The 22,117-nt window shown below is 45.4% G+C and overlaps 1 protein-coding gene across 1 annotated transcript; it reads left to right on the forward strand.

The window, feature by feature from the left end:
- Nucleotides 1–1,622: 1,622 nt before the first annotated feature.
- On the forward strand, nt 1,623–21,871 carry fgfr4 (fibroblast growth factor receptor 4). Its single transcript, XM_072446007.1, has 20 exons — nt 1,623–1,826; nt 6,058–6,248; nt 6,695–6,845; nt 6,927–6,977; nt 8,296–8,565; nt 9,340–9,429; nt 9,520–9,686; nt 9,754–9,877; nt 10,935–11,125; nt 13,554–13,692; nt 13,777–13,967; nt 14,515–14,660; nt 15,973–16,094; nt 16,193–16,303; nt 17,030–17,220; nt 18,678–18,800; nt 19,062–19,132; nt 19,220–19,357; nt 19,433–19,538; nt 20,902–21,871. Exons 1-20 carry the CDS (start codon nt 1,730–1,732, stop codon nt 21,076–21,078), a joined length of 2,847 nt encoding a protein of 948 aa, XP_072302108.1. The 5' UTR covers nt 1,623–1,729; the 3' UTR covers nt 21,079–21,871.
- The last annotated feature ends 246 nt before the right edge of the window (nt 21,872–22,117 follow it).

Here is a 22,117-nt window from a genome sequence, read left to right on the forward strand (position 1 = left end):
TGTGATACGTTTTGATAATTTTTTGGCAAAATTCTAAATATATTCATCTTAACTGCGTTTTAGTTCAATGCGTCGTCCGGCCTGTAGGGGACGCTTTAATCTGCCTCTTTACAATTAAACACACTGTTTCCTTGTAATTGTTTGCATTTGGACCATCATTTCTCTGTGACTAAAAACATTGACCAAACAGACTCTAAAACACGCAACGAAAAGAGCGTTTACAACAAAGACGGAGGCAATTTTAAATCAAAATGTCAAAAAAAATAATACACTTCATTCCCTCTGGAGAAGCCGTATTTAACCCTTTATTTGGTCCACTCTGTATTTAAAAAGTCTAAAATAGCCGTTAGCTGCGGCGCTCGTTCATGTTTAACACTTATAATAAACCCTTCTTACATTTGAATGGGTAAAACGTAGACATGTGTGTTTGGGCCGACAGAGGATGTGTTTCTGGGCCGCTCTGGAGTGTTTTTGGTCCATCTCTAACTCACCGTCCCATCCATGCACATTATTCACGGCTCATTGTGGGCCATTTGAATCGGTCGTTTTCCTCCGAGCGGCGCAGAGTTAAAGCCGCACCGCGAAACCTTTCTCTGTAGATTTGGTTCAGTCGTTGGTGTTTTTACTCTTGAAACATGATGATTTGATTCTGCTTTTTCTTTTCAAAAAACAAATAAAAATGGCTTGAAATGAGGTTCGTTTAACACAGAAAAATCACTGTTTTATTCGTTTTGTTGTTTCCTTGCAAACTGTGGTTAGATTTTGTACTTTTTCTGGTCTCATGAGATCTTTTACCTTTTGTCTGATGCTGTGATTGACAACGTTCAGGATCAGCACATGTGACGTAACAAGTCAATTTCAATCTGAATACCTCTGAGTCCATTTAGTCCACATTGTAGACTGCGGTTGGCCCAGTTTAGACCACATTGTAGACTGGGTTTGGTCCAGTTTAGTCCACATTGTGGACTGGGTTTGGCCCAGTTTAGTCTACATTGTAGACTGGGTTTGGCCCAGTTTTGTCCACATTGCAGACTTGTTTTGGCCCAGTTTAGTCCACATTGTAGACTGGTTTTGACCAACTTTAGTCCACATTGGAGACTGGTTTTGGCCCAGTTTAGTCCACATTGTAGACTGGTTTTGGCCCAGTTTAGTCCACATTGTAGACTGGTTTTGGCCCAGTTTAGTCCACATTGTAGACTGGTTTTGGCCCAGTTTAGTCCACATTGTAGACTGGTTTTGACCAACTTTAGTCCACATTGGAGACTGGTTTTGGCCCAGTTTAGTCCACATTGTAGACTGGTTTTGGCCCAGTTTAGTCCACATTGTAGACTGGTTTTGGCCCAGTTTAGTCCACATTGTAGACTGGTTTTGGCCCAGTTTAGTCCACATTGTAGACTGGTTTTGGCCCAGTTTAGTCCACATTGTAGACTAGTTTTGGCCAACTTTAGTCCACATTGTAGACAGGTTTTGGCCCAGTTTAGTCCACATAGTAGACTGGGTTTGTTCCAGTGTAGTCCACATTGTAGACTGGGTTTGGGCCAGTTTAAACCACATTGTAGACTGATTTTGGCTCAGTTTAGCCCCAATGTCTCACCGACCTTTCCCCTTTGCAGGTTTTTGGAGGCGTGTCCGATGTCTTCTTCGGGGCCGTGGTTCTGAGGCGGCCCGCAGCCTCGGTCCGGTCCTGGTCCAGAAATCGCTCCTCGGTGTGGATCCTGGCGTTGGAACCATGTCGGAATTAAAACTGGTCTTAGTCCTGGTCACGGCCCTTCTACCCGGACTGTTCTTCTCAGCGAGCTGCAGAACCATCGAGCACAAGACCAAAGGTACGAGCAACGGGTCAAACGACGGGTCAAACAACGGGTCAAGCGATGGGTCAAACACACAAAATATAAAAATATTATCGATTCGGTGTTAAATGTACTTATTTGAGCTTCTAACCATGTGTCAACACCAGAAACACACTGTTTACCAGGTCCTTTTTCTTTAAGGCTCAGAACATTTTCCAGATGTGTCATTAAAGGCGGAGTTTAGTTCGGTTAAAAGAGGTCGTCTTCCAGTTTGAAGGTTGGTGGTTCGAATCCCGGTCTCGATATTCAATTAAAAAAAGACCCCAGTGTCTGTGCGGGATGTAAAGCAGTCGTGACCATCTATAAGTTAGCTTTTGTTCATTCCCTCTGCTGCCAGTAGATGGGGCGCTAATCCTGACTGAGAGAAAGTCACGTGCAGTTTCCAATCCAATATTTTAGGTTCCAAACTATGACAAACGATACAAATAAAGCAGAATACCTGTCTTTCAAAGCAACAACAAACAAACAGATCCCAAAAGTGCAGAGTTTGTCCTCCACGGCGACGGTTATTCCCGTCCCGTTTGGCGGCGGCAGTGGATTTGGCTTTGTCCCGTTCTTTTCAAACGCGATAAACGTCTTTCTCCAAAAGAATCTCCCTGAAAAGTCTCCGGTTTCCCTCCGCTCGCACTCGATGCCGCGCGACTCGCCCGATAAAGAGCCCAGATAGGCCCGGTCACCACAGTGCCACCCATTCACCGGGGGTCTCCTCGTGCACGCCGGGGCCCCTCCCCCTCACGGGCGCGCCTCCTCCACCGCTTCACGTGCGCGCTCGCAGGGACAAACGTGCACGCGGTCGCTGTAAATGAGCCGTTTTTCTGTGTGATTGCTTCCTGCCGGGTCGGTTTGAAAAGGGAACAGAGCGGGTAACGACTTCTGAGCGCGGGAACGACACGAAGCACGACGTGATTCGGGGGGATTGACAAGGTTAATTGAGATGGACGGTTTGAGTTTGGGTTTAGTCCCGGTTTAGTCCTGCTTTAGACCTGCTTTAGACCTGCTTTAGACCTGCTTTAGACCTGCTTTAGACTTGGTTTAGACCTGCTTTAGTCCTGCTTTAGTCCTACTTTAGACCTACTTTAGACCTGCTTTAGACCTGCTTTAGACCTACTTTAGACCTGCTTTAGTCCTGCTTTAGACCTGCTTTAGACCTGCTTTAGTCCTGCTTTAGACCTGCTTTAGTCCTGCTTTAGACCTGCTTTAGACCTGCTTTAGACCTGCTTTAGACCTGCTTTAGACTTGGTTTAGACCTGCTTTAGTCCTGCTTTAGTCCTACTTTAGACCTACTTTAGACCTGCTTTAGACCTGCTTTAGACCTACTTTAGACCTGCTTTAGTCCTGCTTTAGACCTGCTTTAGACCTGCTTTAGTCCTGCTTTAGACCTGCTTTAGTCCTGCTTTAGACCTGCTTTAGACCTGCTTCAGTCCTGCTTTAGACCTACTTTAGACCTGTTTTCGTCCTGTTTTAGACCTGCTTTAGACCTGCTTTAGACCTGCTTTAGTCCTGCTTTAGTCCTGCTTTAGTCCTGCTTTAGTCCTACTTTAGACCTGCTTTACTCCTGCTTTAGACCTACTTTAGACCTGCTTTAGTACTTCCTGCAGTAGGCGTCACACAGAAGCTTTCTGTCCCGCCGCCCGTTCCGCCGCCTGTCCCGCCGCCTGTCCCACCGCCCGTCCCGCTGCCCATCCCGCTGCCCGTCCCGCTGCCCGTCCCGCTGCCTGTCCCGCTGCCCGTCCCGCCACCCGTCCCGCCACCCGTCCCGCCGCCCGTCTCGCTGCCCGTCCCGCTGCCCGTCCCGCCGCCCGTCCCGCTGCCTGTCCCGCTTGTCAGATGGAGGTTCATTGTGAGTTTGTGGATTCCTCTCGAGAACAGACCTATAAATAGAAGAATGAAAAGTTGCTGTGGTTGTCCCGGGCGCCTTTGTTGGGTTTGTGTTTGCCCTCTCGCCTTTGGGTGACAATTCACACTCCGCCTCGGGTTCAATTCCAGGGCAGCGTCCCCCGGTCTCTGCAAGTTCATTAGCAAGGCACTGCGTCACGGCCCGTGTAAAAAACGGTTCATTTTCAACAGTCTCCTCCTCTGTCTCCTCCTCGGCCTCGTCCTCCGTCTCCTCCTTGGCCTCGTCCTCTGTCTCCTCCTCGGCCTCCTCCTCTGTCTCCTCCTCAGTCTCCTCCTCGGTCTCCTCCTCCTCTGTCTCCTCCTCAGTCTCCTCCTCTGTCTCCTCCTCCTCTGTCTCCTCTCAGCCTCCTCCTCTGTCTCCTCTTCGGTCTCCTCCTCCTCTGTCTCCTCCTCCTCTCTCCTCTGTCTCCTCCTCCTCTGTCTCCTCCTCCTCTCACCTCTGTCTCCTCCTCCTCTGTCTCCTCTTCAGTCTCCTCCTCCTCTGTCTCCTCCTCCTCTCTCCTCGGCCTCCACCTCCTCTGTCTCCTCCTCCTCTGTCTCCTCCTCTGCTGTCTCCTCCTCTGTCTCCTCCTGGACCTCCTCTGTTTCCTCGTCGGTGTCTGAAGTCTGGAGGAGCCGGTTTAAAGTCTGAGCGCCGACAGAAAAGCCCTGGAGAAAAAGGAATGAATGTTATCAAAGAAAGGAGAGGCAGCTTCAAGGAAAACGCCCGACTTTGAAGTGAGGAGAACGGGAAGGAGAGTGAGGACTAAACCAGGACTAAACCAGGACTAAACCAGGTCTAAACCAGGTCTAAACCAGGGACTAAACCAGGACTAAACCAGATTTAAACCAGGACTAAACAAACCAGGACCTAATCAGGACTAAACCAGGGCAATTGTGAACTCCGCCTAAAACAAATCTAATTTAATGAATCTTCGGATAAACATTCCGCTAATTGACCTAAAGTCGCCACAAAATTAAACCAAGTATTTAGTTAAAGTATTTACGTCTTCACCACGTTCAAGATCAAACAGAGATTAAGCCTGGTTCAAACCGTAATTCATCAAGCTCTTAATTCAAACACGGTCTTGACAGAACGAGCTGCGCCCGCGGGAGCTCGCCGTGGAAACCCCTCCGGAGCGTTTTATGGAAGGAATGCGCCGCTCACGTCTCTCAAGGCCGCCACGATTAAATGGTTTTCAACGAGTCGTGCGGGCGTTTCCTGTCACGTCTCCCGAGGTCGTAAATCTGTGCGTGCTCCGAAAATAATTACACGTCTAATGACACCCACGCGGCCTGTCGCTACAAGCAGCGCCTCGTCCACTGCAGACGAATTCAATCAGCACAAAGCCGCTCAGAACCACAATTATCTTTCTTGTTTTCTAGTAGAGTTACGGTTTAAAGCACGAGACGGCGTTTGGCTGTTGCATCGGCGTCTGTTACTGCCCAAAACCCATAATAACCTTTCATTTTAGCTGTAGCGATAATCAAAATCACAACGTTCTGTCACCGTGGCAGCTGAAAAATAAACCGTCGGAGCCGTTTTACCGCAACATTTAGTTCAATTCAATCTACACTCTGAAAAAGTCATCGTAAAGTGCTTTTTATCAGTCCGTTTATGCCACGTCGTTGCGCTAAAATGTGACATTTCTGCGGCACAATCGTGATCTCAATGTAACACGGGACCAAAGCGGCATAAAACATAAAAGCGCAGCCATCTTTCCATTTACTTTGGGATTTGGGTTTTTTGCCGTGGGTCACTTCTTATACATCCGGGAACATGTACAGTAGCAACAGACTCCGCCATTTTGAAAGGGGCACAACAGCATGTCTACTACATACAATATCCATACGAGGCCAAAATGCCAAAAACCTGCGTTCTGTTAGGTCATCGCTCTGTTGTCTTGACCAAGGAATGAGAGCTCTGTCGTGTACCTTAGTTTGCCGTTATTGTGTAAAGAATCAAAGCATTCGTAGCTCATTATGCCGTAGAAAAGGATGCAGTCATGGTGGTTGCCCCTTTCAAAATGGCCGCTATGGGGAAGTCCCGGATGTATGACGTCACCGCGAACGCATGTATTAAGACAACGCATTATTTAGCTCTTCGCCGTGTTGTAATATTGTTCTTTGGTCAAACACGGATGCAGTCGTGTTTCGCTTCATTCACAAGCTCGTCTTCTCTGAGCCTCCTGAGCTGTTTTTAACTCCATAAATCACCACCAGCGAGTTCAAAGGACACTGACAACACAAATAATGCAGAATATTTGTCCTTCGTACGTTTTTTTCACTCACTGATTTGGCGGCGAGTCTCATTTTGGCCTCTGTGCTTCAGGTTCGCGGGTGCCGAGGCCCCTGATCCTGCCCGGGTTCCCAGAGAACAGCACCGCGGCGGTCGGCGGTCGGGCCGAGCTCCTCTGTAAAGTCCACAGACCGGACAAAACCCAGGTCCAGTGGCTCAAAGCCGAGATCAGCAGCAGCTCCGAGGAGAACCAGGGCCAGCGCTTCCGCCTGCAGGCTCTGACGGTGAGCAAAGAACCGCTAGCGGCGCAAAGAACTGCTAGCGGCGCAACGTATCGCCGCGAAAAGTGACAAAAAGAGACGCTAAATCTGTCCTGGCTGAATAAAGGTCGATAAAGCCTTGTTTTAGTTTTGGATTATCAAAAAGTACATTAATCTATCAGAAAATATTGTTATTGCCGTACTAAACTTGTGCAGCCAGTTATATGCTAGGCTAATTATCAATACTAGGCTATTGTTTACATTTTTAAACTGCACTTTTCTTTATTGTAGTTGACCTTTATTTAATGACCAAGGAATTGTAACTTCTTGCTTACATTTTGTAAAGCTAATGTTGTTGTAGTTTTCTAGTTTTCTCATTTAAGGTTTTAACAAAAGCCAGTGCTAATTAGCCTACATGCTAACTCTTGTAGCACACTCTTTTTGTACTCACGGCTCTATTCTTTGCTCAGCCTTTACAGAATAATGGCTCTAAAACCTACTCGCTCCATTTGACCAACGTCACGGTGGACGATGGCGGGGAGTACATCTGCTTGGCCCAAAGCGTCCACCAGGGGCAGACGGTGCAGGCCATGGAGTCGGTGTGGCTACAAGTTCTGCCAGGTAATGATAAGATTTCCAAACCAGTTCGATCATTTTGAGGGTAGTTTATGGAGTTTGAATACGTTTGTGTGAATGTTTCAGGGAACGTCGCATCCAAACCGGCGAAACGGACGACTCCGGAAACATCTCAAGGTCGGTCAAAAGTACACGATTTACAGTTGTAGTAGTTGCAGAATGAGGCGGGTGGAGTAGCTGAAAATAGCACGAGAAGAGTAACGTTACTTTAAAATAGTATGACTCAAGTAAAAAGAGTACCGAGTAACAGGACGAACGCATTTATCGTTTTTAAATATTTATAGACAAAACTTTAAGAAATGTTCATAATCTAGGCATTTCCAAAGGTATTTCTAAAGAACAGACCTCAAATATTAAAAACATAAGAGTTTTGTCGCGATTAGAAGTAAATACATTCAAATCAGGTAAACATCAACGGTGCGTAAAGTATTTTTTCTGATAAAACTACTCTAAGAAGTACACGGTTATGAAAAGGTTTGTCAAGTAAATGTGCCTAACAGTCCCGCCCACTTCGAAGTTGAGGGGCGGAGTTTAAGCAGCGCAATAATGTCCAAAATACGGCCACTGTAGTTGTAGTAGTAGTAATAGTAGCTGTATTAAGATAAGATAAAATAAGCTGAGATATTCCTTTATTGTCCACACATGGGGAGATTTCGTTGTTACAACGCAGTAGATAGAGAAAAGGACAGATAACTTATGTTTTGAAAAAACACTCTTAATAGAAGAACTCTTATAAACAAAAACAAAACTCTTGTTAACAAAACTCCTCTCATATCTTAATAGGGAATGGATAAATAAAATAAATGGATAAATAAAATAAAAAAATAAGATAAATAAAAGAATTATAAAATAAAAATAGCTAGCACAAGACAAATTAATACTAATAATGGTAAAATAAACACTCTTATTTACATCAGTTAAGTTATGGCATACTTAATCGTAGCAGTAGTAGTAGTAGCTGTATTAAAAGTAGCAGTAGTAGTAGTAGTAGCTGTATTGCAAGTAGCAGTAGCAGTAGCAGTAGCAGTAGCAGTAGTAGTAGTAGTAGTAGTAGTAGTAGTAGTAGTAGTAGTAGTAGTAGTAGTAGTAGTAGTAGTAGTAGTAGCAGCAGCAGCAGCAGCAGCAGCAGCAGCAGCAGCAGCAGCAGCAGCAGCAGCAGCAGCAGCAGCAGCAGCAGCAGCAGCAGCAGCAGTAGTAGTAGTAGTATTAAAAGTAGTAGTAGTAGTAGTATTAAAAGTAGCAGTAGTAGTAGCTGTATTAAAAGTAGCAGTAGTAGTATTAAAAGTAGCAGTAGTAGTAGCTGTATTAAAAGTAGCAGTAGTAGTAGCTGTATTAAAAGTAGCAGTAGCTGTATTAAAAGTAGCAGTAGCTGTATTAAAAGTAGCAGTAGTAAGTAGTAGTAAGGATAACAGTATTTGAAACACCGCCTCCTCAGACGTCCTGGACGACCTGCTGGACGACACCGCCGAGCACCTCCTGCTGGAGCCGGGGAACGTGCTGAAGCTGCGGTGCGACCTGAGCACTCGCCCCGGGATGGCCGTGTCCTGGTACAAGGATGGACTCAGGGTCTCGGCCACGCCCCGGGTCCAGGTGAGAGGGACCTCCGTGGAGATCTCCGACGTGAACTACGACGACTCCGGGGTCTACTTGTGCGTCCTCCGAGGATCCAAAGCGCCGCTCAGGAACTTCACCATCACTGTGACCGGTACGGACCTGTTTAACCCTTTTCCTGGTCCAGTCCAGTCTCTTTTTAGCCTTGGTCCTGGGATAAAGTCTTGTTTTGGTTTTCAGTTTGTCTTTTGTTGTGTGTTTGGGTTTGACCTTGCTTTTGTCCCGTTCTTAGTCCAGTTTTAGCCCCTTTTTTAGTTTAGTCTTTATTGAGTTAGACTTGGGTCAGACCTTGTTTTTGCCACGGTTTAGTCCTTGAAATCGTCCAGTTTTAGCCTCTGTTTGTCGTGTTTTTAATCCCGGTCGAGTGTCTGTATTTAGTATTAGTCCCGTTCATGCAAATGCTCAAACTCCCGAGCGAGTTCTACAGTGATAAAAGGTCTCAGAATGGTTTTTCAGTTGTAGGACGCGTTCACACTTTGTTTGGTCCCGGTTTAACTCTGGTGTAGACTTGATATGGTCCAGTTTTAGTCCTGGTTCAGCCCTGGCCTTGTCCGTTTTTAGTTCCGAGTTTAGTTCCGAGTTTAGTTCCGAGTTTAGTTCCGTGTTTAGTTCCGTGTTTAGTTCCGAGTTTAGTTCCGAGTTTAGTTCCATGTTTAGTTCCGAGTTTAGTTCCGTGTTTAGTTCCGTGTTTAGTTCCGTGTTTAGTTCCGTGTTTAGTTCCGTGTTTAGTTCCGTGTTTAGTTACGTATTTAGTTACGTATTTAGTTACGAGTTTAAGTGGTTTAAGGCCTCGCTTTGATCTTGAATCTTGACTTTTCACCATTTGGATCCCGGTTTAGTCCACATTAAACCCTCCTTTTCTCCGCAGACGCCCTTGGCTCCGGCGACGACGACGAAGACAACGGCCTTGATGACGCGTCGACCGAAATTGAAAACGACCAAGTTTACATATCGCGGGGTAAACACGCGTCGAAAACCTCGGCAAAACAGGTTCAATAACGATAAATCCAGTTTCTGACCTCGACTCTATCCCTGCGTCTATGTTCAGGCCCTTATTGGACTCACGTGCAGCGCATGGAGAAGCGGCTCTACGCTGTTCCCGCGGGCAACACCGTTAAGTTCAGATGCCCCGCCATGGGAAGCCCCATGCCGTCGATACGCTGGCTCAAAAACAGGCGGGAATTCCGGGGAGAGCACCGCATCGGAGGAATCAAGGTGAGAATTTACTTTTAAAGCCTCGAAAAAATATGTCATTTTTAGCTTCATTTATTTGTTTCTCCAGCTGCGGCATCAACATTGGAGTTTGGTGATGGAAAGCGTGGTTCCATCCGACCGGGGAAACTACACGTGTGTGGTCGAGAACAAGTTTGGTTCAATCACTCACAGCTACGTCCTGGATGTTCTGGGTAAGAAAATAAACCGGATTATCATTTAAACAACGACAACTTTGGGATGACATATTTTATCTATTTTTCTTATATGAATGCTGTATCAGGAAAATGTTGGTTTATCCCTTATTTACAAATCCTGGTTCAGTCATTATTTAGCCCTGATAGGTCCTAGTTCAGTCATTATTTAGCCCTTATAGGTCCTGATTCAGTCATTATTTAGACCTGATAGGTCCTGGTTCAGTCATTATTTAGTCCTGATAGGTCCTGATTCAGTCATTATTTAGCCCTTATAGGTCCTGATTCAGTCATTATTTAGCCCTGATAGGTCCTGGTTCAGTCATTATTTAGTCCTGATAGGTCCTGGTTCAGTCATTATTTAGCCCTGATAGGTCCTGATTCAGTCATTATTTAGACCTGATAGGTCCTGGTTCAGTCATTATTTAGTCCTGATAGGTCCTGATTCAGTCATTATTTAGACCTGATAGGTCCTGGTTCAGTCATTATTTAGACCTGATAGGTCCTGATTCAGACATTATTTAGCCCTTATAGGTCCTGGTTCAGTCATTATTTAGTCCTGATAGGTCCTGATTCAGTCATTATTTAGCCCTGATAGGTCCTGATTCAGTCATTATTTAGACCTTATAGGTCCTGATTCAGTCATTAATTAATTAATTTAGCCCACATCTAGCTCTAATTAACTTTAGTTGGTTAGCGCTGGTTTAGGTCTAGTTTAGCCTTTATTACTTTTGCCCAAGTTTAACCAAGGTCTAGCCCTAGTTTGACTTAGGTTTAGCCTTGGTTAGCGCTGGTTTAATCCTGGTTTAATTCTAGTTTAGCTTTGAATACTTTACTTTAGTTTAGCCCTATCTTTAGTTTGACATGGTTTAGCCCTGGTTAGCGCTTTTCCCAGCCCGGGTTTCGTCCCGAGTTATTGAGGCATTCCTGAGTCTAATCCCTTTAGCCGTACCTCATTTAACTCCTATGCCTCGTCTCTCTGATCACTCCTGAACTTTTGAACTCCAGTTAAACCCGTCTAAGTTGTCTTTTTCTTTCCTTTCCCCTCCACGTCCAGAGCGCTCCCCCCACAGGCCCATCCTCCAGGCCGGTCTCCCCGCCAACACCACTGCCGTCGTGGGCCAGGACGTCCAGTTCCTCTGCAAGGTCTACAGCGACGCCCAGCCGCACATCCAGTGGCTCAAGCACATCGCAAAGAACGGCAGCCGCTACGGGCCGGACGGCATGCCCTACGTGCAAGTGATCAAGGTCAGAACATGCAAGTGATCAAGGTCAGAACGTGCAAGTGATCAAGGTCAGAACATGCAAGTGATCAAGGTCAGAACGTGCAAGTGATCAAGGTCAGAACGTGCAAGTGATCAAGGTCAGAACGTGCAAGTGATCAAGGTCAGAAGGTCAGAACGTGCAAGTGATCAAGGTCAGAACGTGCAAGTGATCAAGGTCAGAAGGTCAGAACGTGCAAGTGATCAAGGTCAGAACGTGCAAGTGATCAAGGTCAGAACGTGCAAGTGATCAAGGTCAGAAGGTCAGAACGTGCAAGTGATCAAGGTCAGAACGTGCAAGTGATCAAGGTCAGAACGTGCAAGTGATCAAGGTCAGAAGGTCAGAACGTGCAAGTGATCAAGGTCAGAACGTGCAAGTGATCAAGGTCAGAAGGTCAGAACGTGCAAGTGATCAAGGTCAGAACCTGCAAGTGATCAAGGTCAGAACCTGCAAGTGATCAAGGTCAAAACGTGCAAGTGATCAAGGTCAGAACGACGTGCAATTGATCAAGGTCAGAACGACGTGCAAGTGATCAAGGTCAGAACGACGTGCAAGTGATCAAGGTCAGAACGACGTGCAAGTGATCAAGGTCAGAACGACGTGCAAGTGATCAAGGTCAGAACGTGCAAGTGATCAAGGTCAGAACGTGCAAGTGATCGAGGTCAGAAGGTCAGAACGTACAAGTGATCAAGGTCAGAACCTGCAAGTGATCAAGGTCAGAACCTGCAAGTGATCAAGGTCAAAACGTGCAAGTGATCAAGGTCAGAACGACGTGCAATTGATCAAGGTCAGAACGACGTGCAAGTGATCAAGGTCAGAACGACGTGCAAGTGATCAAGGTCAGAACGACGTGCAAGTGATCAAGGTCAGAACGTGCAAGTGATCAAGGTCAGAACGTGCAAGTGATCAAGGTCAGAACGTGCAAGTGATCAAGGTCAGAACGACGTGCAAGTGATCAAGGTCAGAACGACGTGCAAGTGATCAAGGTCTGAACGTGCAAGTGATCAAGGTCAGAACGTGCAAGTGATCAAGGTCAGAACGACGTGCAAGTGATCAAGGTCAGAACGACGTGCAAGTGATCAAGGTCAGAACGACGTGCAAGTGATCAAGGTCAGAACGTGCAAGTGATCAAGGTCAGAAGGTCAGAACGTGCAAGTGATCAAGGTCAGAACCTGCAAGTGATCAAGGTCAGAACCTGCAAGTGATCAAGGTCAGAACCTGCAAGTGATCAAGGTCAAAACGTGCAAGTGATCAAGGTCAGAACGACGTGCAAGTGATCAAGGTCAGAACGACGTGCAAGTGATCAAGGTCAGAACGTGCAAGTGATCAAGGTCAGAACGACGTGCAAGTGATCAAGGTCAGAACGTGCAATTGATCAAGGTCAGAACGTGCAAGTGATCAAGGTCAGAAGGTCAGAACGTGCAAGTGATCAAGGTCAGAAGGTCAGAACGTGCAAGTGATCAAGGTCAGAACCTGCAAGTGATCAAGGTCAGAACCTGCAAGTGATCAAGGTCAAAACGTGCAAGTGATCAAGGTCAAAACGTGCAAGTGATCAAGGTCAGAAAGACGTGCAAGTGATCAAGGTCAGAACGACGTGCAAGTGATCAAGGTCAGAACGTGCAAGTGATCAAGGTCAGAACGTGCAAGTGATCAAGGTCAGAACGACGTGCAAGTGATCAAGGTCAGAACGTGCAAGTGATCAAGGTCAGAACGACGTGCAAGTGATCAAGGTCAGAACGTGCAAGTGATCAAGGTCAGAACGTGCAAGTGATGTGCAGGAAGTCAAGTCTACGGTCAAGACGTTAGTTTGGACCTGGTTTTAGTCCTAGTTTGACCGGTTTGTGGATCCTAATGTTGACCTGCGTGGATCTTATTTCAAGCATAGTTTAGTCCCTTATTCATTTCTGTTTTAGTCTTGGGTTAATTCTGTTTTTGCCTTTGTTTAGCCTATAGTCAAATATTCGTGGCATATTCATTGCTTGGTTAGTGTTTAATACGTGTATTTGCCAATTCGGCCTGTCAAGTCAAACAATTATTTTAACATACATCATCAACCAAATAAAAGGTTGGAAAATGGTGACTTAAGGCTTCTAGACCGAGGATATTTATTAATGAAGTGTATTCCCCATGTGGGACAATAAAGGAATATCTTATCTTATCTTATCTTATTCTTTTTTGACATTTTGACTTAACGCCGCCGCCGTCTTTGTTATAAAAAGGTCTTTTCTTACACGTTTTAGACTCAGTACAGTCCAGATAATGATTACAATAATCAAAAAGACCAGTTAGTCCCTTCATAGTTGCAGCCCTATTGTAAATAAGAACAACGGTGTCAAAATGTGTCATTCAAGACTCTAAAAGCGCGTACAATTGACAAGAGTTGAAAGTGATTTGCGTCTCTTTCTTTCTTCAGACCGGCAGCTTGAACATGTCCGAAGTGGAGGTCCTCCATCTCACCAAGGTCACTCTGGAGGACGCCGGCGAGTACACTTGTTTGGCCGGGAACTCCATCGGCTTCGCTCACCAATCCGCCTGGCTCGCCGTGCTCTCAGGTTTACACGCCGCTTCGATAGTGTAAAAGCAAATGCTCAACGCGCTGCCCAACGTATTTTTCAACGTGTTCTGTCTTTCTCTAGAGGAGGAAGCCAACGCGATGGAGGCCATGGAGACCAAATACACGGACATAATCATCTACGCCTGCGGGTTCGTGGCGCTGGTCATGGCCGCCATCATCGCAGTGCTGTGCCGGATGCAGGTTCACCCCCGGACAGACGCATTCGACGCGCTGCCCGTCCAGAAACTCTCCAAGTTTCCACTTCGCCGACAGGTACCGGACCAAAACATGTCGCCGTTTCTGACGTATTTCGGTTTTGGCGTCGATGAGTTTGGTTTTCAAGCCGTGGCTGCGTCCAGTGCACAAAAGAGTATGCGATAAGCCTGGGTTTGGTCCATGGAAGTTCTTCTACGATATTCTGTTACATCTGGTTTGGTTCTGATTTAGTTCCATGTTTCAGATCAGTTCCTTTTGCTTTATTCCCGATTTAGCCTCAGCTTTGGTCTTGGTCCTTGGTCCTGTTAGTTTTCAGTTTGTCTTTGGTGGGTTGGTCTGGGTTGGACCTTGTTTTTGTCCTGGTTTTGTCCTTTCCTAGTCCAACTTTAGTCCAGGTTCAATGCTTGGTTCGATCTAGAGTTGATTCGAAGTTGTTAGACCTGGTTTAGTTCTAGTTCAGTGCCATGTTTCTCTTGGTCTTGTGAAGAAGTTGTCCTCATTTTGTCGTCGTTTGACCCATGTTTAGCACTGGTCACGCCCTCGCCCCGTTTTATCATTTTTAAAGTGCGTTGTAATTGACCTTGAACTGTTCTTTCTCTCGCAGTATTCTGTGGATTCCAACTCGTCGGGGAAGTCAAGCGCCTCCTTGATGCGAGTGGCGCGGCTCTCCTCCAGCTGCTCCCCGATGTTGGCCGGCGTCATGGAGTTCGAGCTGCCGTACGATCCCGAGTGGGAGTTTCCCCGAGAGAAGTACGTTCCCCGCGTCGCCCCGAAAATACTACCTAAAAGGAAATGCTCAAAGAAATTTAGAGAAGACTGAGGAATCACCCCAGATAATGCTTTAAGTTCAGCTAGAAAAAATACACACGTGTACATGTCAATCACAACGCAGGTTTGGCATTAAAATAATAGGGAATTTAGTGTGAGTGGGTCCAGCTCGCCTCCGACGGTCCCTCATCTGCCTGAAGAGTGGGTCCAGTTCGCCTCAGTCGGTCCCTCATCTGCCTGAAGAGTGGGTCCAGCTCGACTCAGACGGTCCCTCATCTGCCTGAAGAGTGGGTCCAGCTCCAGTCTCCCTCGTGTCCGTCTGTCCGTCTGTGAGAGTCAGATCTCTCCTTCACTGGAACTCCTCCAGGTTTCTACGCTTTTTTCCCCAAAGAGGGTTTTTTTTTGTAGTTTTTCCTGGCCGAGAAGGAGAGTCTAAGGACAGAGGACCCTGGGACATCGTCCCTCGCCACCACAGACATTGTTGATTCATTTCTCCCTGTGGCCCTCAGAGGCAACTGTTGTTGTGATTTTGGGCCTTACAAAAATAAATTGATTTGATTTGATTTGATTAGTGAAACTTATTTGAAAATAAGTGTAATTTTACTTTCACTATCGAGTTTAGTCGCTACAAAATGTATTTCTTTGTGTTTCTACAATGCCCAAATTCACTTTGTACGACAAAATGGAAACACAAAGTAGTTTCTCCGTTGTGAAACTGTGCAAAGCTTGTTTGCTTACAACAGGGGGGTGATAAAGGACACTTCAGCTTGCACCAACAGCATTTCATTTCCTCCACACACAGAATCATAAACTGTGTGTGTGTGAGTGATAAATGTGAGCGTCGCTGCAGAGTTCCTGTTTATCTGCTTTTCTTCCACTGTTTACTGGATTTCCTTTCATATTTCTTATCAGACTTTTGTTTCATATTTATTGCGTCTTTTGCTCCAACGGGAGAAAATGTCCGACAGTTTTTGGCACTCGCTGCGAAAAGTCCAAATGTTTATCTTCCTCATCTTTACGGGCTTCAACCTTCGTCATGAAAAGTCTTGCTATTTTCCAAACTAAAATAGCTACTTTCTGATGGTGAAATGCCAAACGTACAAACCTAATTGCAAGACATCCTCGTTTGAACTGGTCAGCGCTCGTATAATCCCATGTATTCTTCCTCCATTTTCTTTGGCTCTTCGTTTTCGTTTCGTGTCTCGCTTCGTCCGCCGCGGCTTTCCCAAAACGCCAAAAAGCTGAAATTATAGCCTGGGTATTTTTATACGCTGTTGTTTTCCTCTCTTTCTAGTTTGACTCTGGGTAAACCGCTGGGAGAAGGCTGCTTTGGTCAGGTGGTCCGGGCCGAGGCTTACGATCTAAACAAGGACCAGACGGACAAGCCCACCACGGTCGCGGTCAAGATGCTCAAAGGTTAAAAACAAACCTCCAAACGCGCCCATTTGACAGAAAAGTGAAATATTTTAAATTGTAACGTTTGAGTTTTTCTTTTTTGTTTTGTTTTGTTTCAGACGATGCCACGGATAAAGATTTAGCCGACCTGATTTCGGAAATGGAGCTGATGAAAGTCATGGACAAACACAAAAACATCATAAACCTGTTGGGAGTCTGCACACAAGATGGTGAGCTCATTTAATCATCTAGAAGAGCACGTTTAGTCATGAAACTGTGTCTGTAAAAGGACACCGCAGGATTCTGTGGTTTGAGTTTGACCCTCTCGGCAACACCGCGCCATTGACTTTCTTTTTAAATAGAAAACACAAACAAGCCACAGAGCGGGAAACACAAGACGAGTGTAGCTGCTGCTTCGTCTACAGGACGTTTTAGTGACATTTTGGCTCTTCCCTGAGTCATTTCTTTGTTAAATTTACTATGGCAGATGTGGATTCCTCCTTTAGACCTGTTTCAGACGTAATGTAGACCTGGAATGTTCCTGTTCTAGACCTGGAATAGTCCTGTTCTAGACTTGGAATAGTCCTGTTCTAGACCTGGAATAGTCCTGTTCTAGACCTGGAATAGTCCTGTTCTAGACCTGGAATAGTCCTGTTCTAGACCTGGAATAGTCCTGTTCTAGACTTGGAATAGTCCTGTTCTAGACCTGGAATAGTCCTGTTCTAGACCTGGAATAGTCCTGTTCTAGACCTGGAATAGTCCTGTTCTAGACCTGGAATAGTCCTGTTCTAGACCTGGAATAGTCCTGTTCTAGACCTGGAATTGTCCTGTTCTATCTGGTGACGAGATACTGGGTGTGTAATAAAAATGTGTTTCGTAAGTGTTTTAGAGTCAGGATAGTCCACTTTCTCTTGTCCTGTTCCCCTCTAACTCACGCCACGTCGGTCTTCGCTCAGGCCCGTTGTACGTCTTGGTGGAGTACGCGTCCAAAGGCAGCCTCAGAGAGTACCTCAGAGCCAGAAGGCCGCCCGGGATGGACTACACCTTCGACGTCACCAAAGTCCCCGAGGAGCAGCTCACCTTCAAAGACCTGCTGTCCTGCGCCTACCAAGTGGCCCGCGGCATGGAGTACCTCGCCTCCAAGCGCGTATGTGCACGTTCACTGACCTACGCGCCCTCAGACTTACACGCTCCGAACAGTCATGGCAGCAGCGGTACTTTAGCCAGGTTGAAAAGTACTTTTAATAGGGTTTAAAGTTGTTTTTCCTTCATTTGAACTCATGTACTGAGTAATTTACATTCAGACAAGCGCATATTTTATTTAGTCATTTACCCTTCCTTGATTTTAGGATAAAACTGTAATGATCCTGACAAGTCGACTTTTAAAATAGTTGTAAAAGTTTTTTTTTTTATCATTATCTTAATTATTAACTGCCTGGACAGAATAAACAATATAAAATGTTCACAACTTTTTTGTAAATATTCTCTAATATTTCAACATTTATTTAGTGTAAAACTGTAACATTTAAAAGCATATACCATTGTTTCCGTCAAGTCTATTTTAATTTAGTTTAATTAATCCTGTTCACCCGCTCGTCTTCGCTGAGCCCCACAAAAACACTCGGTTTCAAATGTCCCAGATTCGTTACACGCCGTTTTTAACTCCATAAATCATCACCGACTCAAATGACCGTCTTCACAACGGTGTGCGCACGTTAGCATGTCGGGGCAAGCTAGCTTTCGGTCTATTTCCTCATGGTAATTCCCTCTGCTGCCAGTAGATGGAGCGCTAACTGAAATCCTGATGAGGGAACGAAATAAGAACACATTTAAAGGACAAAAACAACACCAATAATGAAGAATATGTCCTTAAATAAATCAAATTCCTAACTAAACAATAAATGTACTCATCTTGTACTTCCTGTGTACAATTTGAATCGCTCAGTTTGTTCATTCTTCCTTTGTCCGTTTCAGCCCCGTCGTCGTAAATCCCGTCTCCGGCACTAAACGTTGGGTGTAGCTTCGTATTTCGAGGGCCCCGTTCCTCTCCAAGAATGCACCCTTCAGCCCAGAACCCAGAACCCTCCATTATGGCGCGCGCCGCAAACCTCAAAGTCTATTTCCAACAAAAAGCCAAACGAACGTAATGACACACGAGCGCTCGGCTGTGGGCGTCCGGCGGCTTCTATTTAAGCACACAGTCGCGCTCCGGGTTTTTCCTCGGAGCGGGGAATCGTTCAGAGCGTTGTTTCGCGGACGGTGCGCGAGGATTTTCACTGCCGTCGTCAAGCCATATACGGTCGAAACGTGGGGCACTTCCTGTCGTGAAATACGGTCAAAACCGTTGTCATTTTCGATTTTAAACATTTGACTTTGGGATATTTGCTTTCATTTTCTCAGAGGTCATTTTGTCCTAAAATAATAATAATATTTTCTTACTTGAAATGAGAAAAAATGCTACTCTACTCAATACTAGTATTCAATCACGTTTTAACTTATTGTCTTATTTCGATACATTTGTCCAGTCTATGAACATATATGTATTCTATGTATTACGCTTGTTTGTTTGTCGTTTTAATGTCGTGTTGTTGTTGTTTTGTACAGTGCATTCACAGAGATTTGGCGGCGAGAAACGTTTTGGTGACGGATGACAACGTGATGAAGATTGCCGACTTCGGTTTGGCCCGAGGCGTTCACCAGATCGACTACTACAAGAAAACCACCAACGTGAGACTTCTCTCCTCCCTCTCTCCTCTCTCTCCTCTCCTCCCTTTCTTCTCTCCTCTTCTCTCCTCCCTCTGTCCTCTCTCCTCTCCTCCATTTCTTCTCTCCTCTTCTTCTCTCCTCCCTCTCTTCTTCTTCTCTCCTCTCCTCTTCTCTGTCTCCTCTCTCCCCCTTGCTCCTCCTTCTCTCCTCCCTCCTCAACTCTCCTCCCTCTCTCCTCCCCTCCTCCTCCCCTCCTCTAATCGGTGATGTCGTCCGTTACAGGGCCGTTTGCCGGTCAAGTGGATGGCGCCCGAAGCGTTATTCGACCGGGTTTACACTCACCAAAGCGACGTGTAAGTTCTCGTCTTTCGCCACAGAGTTGTCGGCGAGCGTTTTGCGCCCGGACGCGCTCCTAAACGCTGTGTTCTTGACCGTTGCAGGTGGTCGTTTGGCGTCCTGATGTGGGAGATCTTCACCCTGGGGGGCTCGCCGTACCCGGGCATCCCCGTCGAGGAGCTGTTCAAGCTCTTGAAAGAAGGACACCGCATGGACAAACCCTCCAACTGCACGCACGAACTGTAAGTTAATAACCACTTTGCACCATGTGGCCATTTGTGCGCGGCGTTGGTGCTGAAGCGAGCGCTCTGTTGCAGGTACATGCTGATGCGCGAGTGCTGGCACGCCGTCCCGACGCAGCGGCCCACCTTCAAACAGCTCGTGGAGGCGCTCGACCGGACGCTGCTCTCCATTTCTGACGAGGTAATCGCTCTCTTTACCTTTAGGATCATTTATCTCATTCTCCGTCATCCCAAAACACCTGGGAAATCGTTCACAAACTTGCGTTATTTCATCTTGCTCTGATTTATCACCACAAGCACAAACACATTTGAGCCCAGTTTAGTCTTGATTAGAGCTACAACTTTATCAAACATTCGTTCTCTGGACTAAAGAGACTCTAAAACATGTTAAAGACTATTTCATAACAAAGACCAATCGAAATGTCAAAAAACAATCACTTCATCTGTTAATATGCTCCGTCCAAAAGCCTCTCGTCGCAACATTTCAACGATATTTGAAGAAAATGTGTTTAAATAGTCTCAATGTACAAGAGAAATGATCGTTTGACTCGTCGACCTCCTTAGTGCTCTTGATGTAGACCAATTCTAGTCTAGGTTTAGTCCCAGTTTTATGGTTACAATCCCCTTATTTTACCAGATCATTTACACATTATTATTAATTCAACAGAAAATCCAGAGTTTTTACTCTTTGATCCGTAATAGTAGGACATTTATAAAAGTCTTGGTTAATTGGCTTTACGTTTCTGTCGGGCCGATACTTTAAAATGGCATAAACGCTCGTGTTCGTGTGGTAAATGTGCGGCGCAGATGTCACGAAACGAACGAGATCGCACCGAGAGCCAATAAAAGGTTTTAGCGAGCGGAAAGAGGCACGTTTACGCTCGTGCCAAACACATTTCATCTGAACAGTGTCCTAACCACGCCCTTTGAAATGTACCACGCATTCGCCGCTCAACGTGGCCGGAAAGCGAAAACGTCATTCCAACTGACGCTAAATGGAGCCAAACTGACATCAGAGCTAAACGTGAGACAACAAATATACAACAAATACACAACAAATATACAACAAATACACAACAAATATACAACAAATACACAACAAATATGCAACAAATATACAACAAATATACAACTTCAAACGTAGAAATGTCGTTGTTTTTTTTGCTTGTCTATTACAAATAAGGGGGGAAATTCTGTTCTGGCCGTAAAATAGTATTTACACTTTACAGAAATTATGATTAGTGATAAATCCTGTGATACACGTGCGGAAAAAAGAAAAAACGATTGTGCCGTCGACATTTCTGTAAGTTTTTTTGTCCAGTAAAATAAAAAAATCTGGATTTTAGGTTCATCAAAATGGCACCGTTTCAATCATAATCGTCTGTCGAATAAACAAATCATGTCAAATCCAGCTGTAAATGTGTTTACGGCGGGCGTCACTCACACGTCTCCGAGTACTTTCACTTGGACAACACACATGGAATGTTCCGCTTCTCTTTCCACACCTTTAAACTGCTGTGCTTTTGACTTTTGCCCCCCGTCAGTACCTGGACCTGTCCACGCCCTTCGAGCAGTACTCCCCGTCGTGCGAGGACACCTCCAGCTCCTGCTCCTCTGACAACGACTCGGTTTTCGCGCACGACGCCTTGTCCACGGACCCCTGCCTGCTGGGCTACCACGACGTCCCTCGCCGGGCCCTCGCCAAACCCGCGCGCAGATGAACTCGCCATTCCAAGAGGCAAACAGGAGGTTGCGCTGTGATGATGCGTTCTGGATGTTTCGACACAGCCTTATGAACTTCTCGTCGATTGAAATGTAACAAAATAAGCAACTTAATTTTGATAGTTTTTATGAACGCGCACGTAGACTTCTATTATTTATTTAGCCGATGTTGCTAACTGGACCAAATTCAATGGTACGTTTGCGGTTTGTTGCTAACAGCTAGCTTTCCAAAATGCTAATGCTAACTCTTTGGTTCGACGTAGCGATTAGCTTCCGTTAGCTGCTACATGTGTGCGTTGGTAAACTTCCATTCGCCGTCGGAGCTGGTTTTGGAACCACGTTTGGGACCTTTGGGACCACCTTTGGGACCACCTTTGGGACACGTTTCGCAGGCCCTCGGCTGGAGCGCTGCTGGGAATAAACTCTTCTGTTGATTTGAAATAAAAGGACATGTTTTTTTGGACATTTTTGGACATTGATGTCAGGAAAAAAAACAGCCAAACAAACGCAGCACTAAGAGGAGGAGGTCGTTCTGACGAGACCTTTTAAAGACATTTTTAACCTATAAAAAAGATTTATTTTGATAAAAGAAAGTGATGTTAATTATAAATCTCTTTATATAAGATTATTTTACTGTTGTTGCTTATTTAAGAAGAAGAAGCTGTATTAAACTCAGGAGTTCTGGTGTTGAAGTTGCTGTAGAAGCAGCCAAGTGCCTGATCACAATTTCCTGTGAATATATTTAGAATATTAAAGTATTAAACTATGTAGATATTAAATAACGTCATGGTCTCTTCTCGTTTGTTTCCAAATCAGTGTTTAAAAAATGTGTTTCATTGTATGACGTTCGTGGTATATTTCTGGTTTGTGACGTGTTCATGAAGTAATAATTAAACCAGATGTCCATAAATAAATACATTCATATTTAATCACAGACGCTCTCTCCAGGACTCGTCAGGGCGGAGGAGCCTTTTCTTCTTTTCTTCTTACCCATTGTGTCGGTGTAGTCCCTCTTTCGTCCAAGAGTGTTCCATTGTA

The sequence above is a fragment of the Eucyclogobius newberryi genome, unplaced genomic scaffold (genome assembly GCF_026437365.1).
Source record: "Eucyclogobius newberryi isolate DKJ021-1_F unplaced genomic scaffold, fEucNew1.0.hap1 SCAF_15, whole genome shotgun sequence".
NCBI classification, from domain to species: domain Eukaryota; kingdom Metazoa; phylum Chordata; class Actinopteri; order Gobiiformes; family Gobiidae; genus Eucyclogobius; species Eucyclogobius newberryi.